Source organism: Phytophthora parasitica, assembly GCF_000247585.1.
Source record: "Phytophthora parasitica INRA-310 unplaced genomic scaffold supercont2.320, whole genome shotgun sequence".
Classification (NCBI taxonomy): Eukaryota; Oomycota; class Peronosporomycetes; order Peronosporales; family Peronosporaceae; genus Phytophthora; species Phytophthora nicotianae.
This window is the reverse complement of record NW_008649306.1, coordinates 3,923-5,188: the sequence shown is the minus strand read 5'-3', so window position 1 is coordinate 5,188 and position 1,266 is coordinate 3,923. Positions and strand designations below refer to the sequence as shown.

General features: G+C 50.1%; 1 protein-coding gene across 1 annotated transcript; it reads left to right on the top strand.

Moving 5' to 3' along the window:
• Window positions 1-600: 600 nt before the first annotated feature.
• Window positions 601-1,254, top strand: PPTG_20140 (hypothetical protein; the record flags this gene model as incomplete). The annotated part of the gene is made up of 1 exon (XM_008918807.1): window positions 601-1,254. A coding segment is annotated over one exon (654 nt), but the record flags the coding sequence as incomplete, so codon positions are not given.
• Window positions 1,255-1,266: the final 12 nt, after the last annotated feature.

The following is a 1,266-nucleotide window of genomic DNA, read 5'->3' as shown; positions in this document are numbered from 1 at the left end:
CCTGGATCCTGGGTCTCAAGCATTCCCAATGTGCTGGCTTCGATATTCTGCAAAGCCCCGATAGTGCAAGATGGGCTGAAAGATTATCTCTGTATGTAGCAGCATTCCACGACTGTTCATAAACGAACGAGCCACGAACACCACCTTGATGTGCGCGTCGCTTGTATAAGTTAAATAGTACTGATCATTAGTTGCGGGCATACCCAAACTGGAACTGGTTTTAGTTCAACTTTTAGTGTTTTACACGTAGTTCGTACCTGCACTACTACTTCCAAGGGTTAAATCCTTTGTGTATCGTCGGAGGGGCAGTGCTCAGAGATCAAAAAATCGTGAATTAGTAAGTGGGAAGTCCATCTCACGCCGACTCTCTTATAAAAACTTCCGTCTAAACTTGCGCGAATCGATTTACTAACTCCCGTTGTTCGTAATCCCTTGTTTATGTTTTGAACGTGGTGTGCCATTACACTACATGTAGCTACGCGATAATGTTCGCAATCTTAACCACAATAATCGAGGTTGCCGAGATCAAGTTACAGTAACTCATTTTCAATTCCACTGCCTCCGACGCATATCCACTCACTCCCGCAAGATTTCTTCGTCATGGTTTTCCTCACGGGTGAGGACATGAAGGCGTGCTTCAATCTTTTCTGCTGCATCTACGGTATTGGCACGCTAGGCATGCCGGGAAACTTTGCCCGCGCTGGTCCTTTGATTGCCGTGATCGCCATGGCCTTCATGGCTTTTGCCAACACCTACTCATCTATCGCCATGTCCAAGGCCATGCTGATGGCGCCTCGGTCGGTCAAAACGTTCGGTGACCTCGGAGAATGGAGCATGGGCACCACTGGGCGCTGGCTTTGCATTGTGTCCCAAATGAGCTCCTGCCTCTTGATGCCGTGCGTCTTCCTCGTGCTAGGAGGTCAATTGCTTGATGGCCTCTTCCCCGATGCTTTTAGCCAGAGCACGTGGACGATCTTTATGGCCTTGACGGTGCTGCCGATTTGCCTCGTGCCAACTTTGAAGGAAGGTTCGGGTGCTGCCTTCGCTGGCTGTGTGGGAACGATTATCGCTGATATTATCGGTGTTGGAATCGTGATGCATGGCATGCGCGGCCACCCTAGTGTTCCCTATCCGGAACTTAAGTTCTCTCAAGTGGCTGGAGTGTTCGGCAATCTCTCGTTAGCCTATGGTGCCGGTATCGTTATTCCTGACCTGCAGCGTCAGCACAGCGACCCCAGTCGCATGCCCCGAGTTGTTGGCATCACT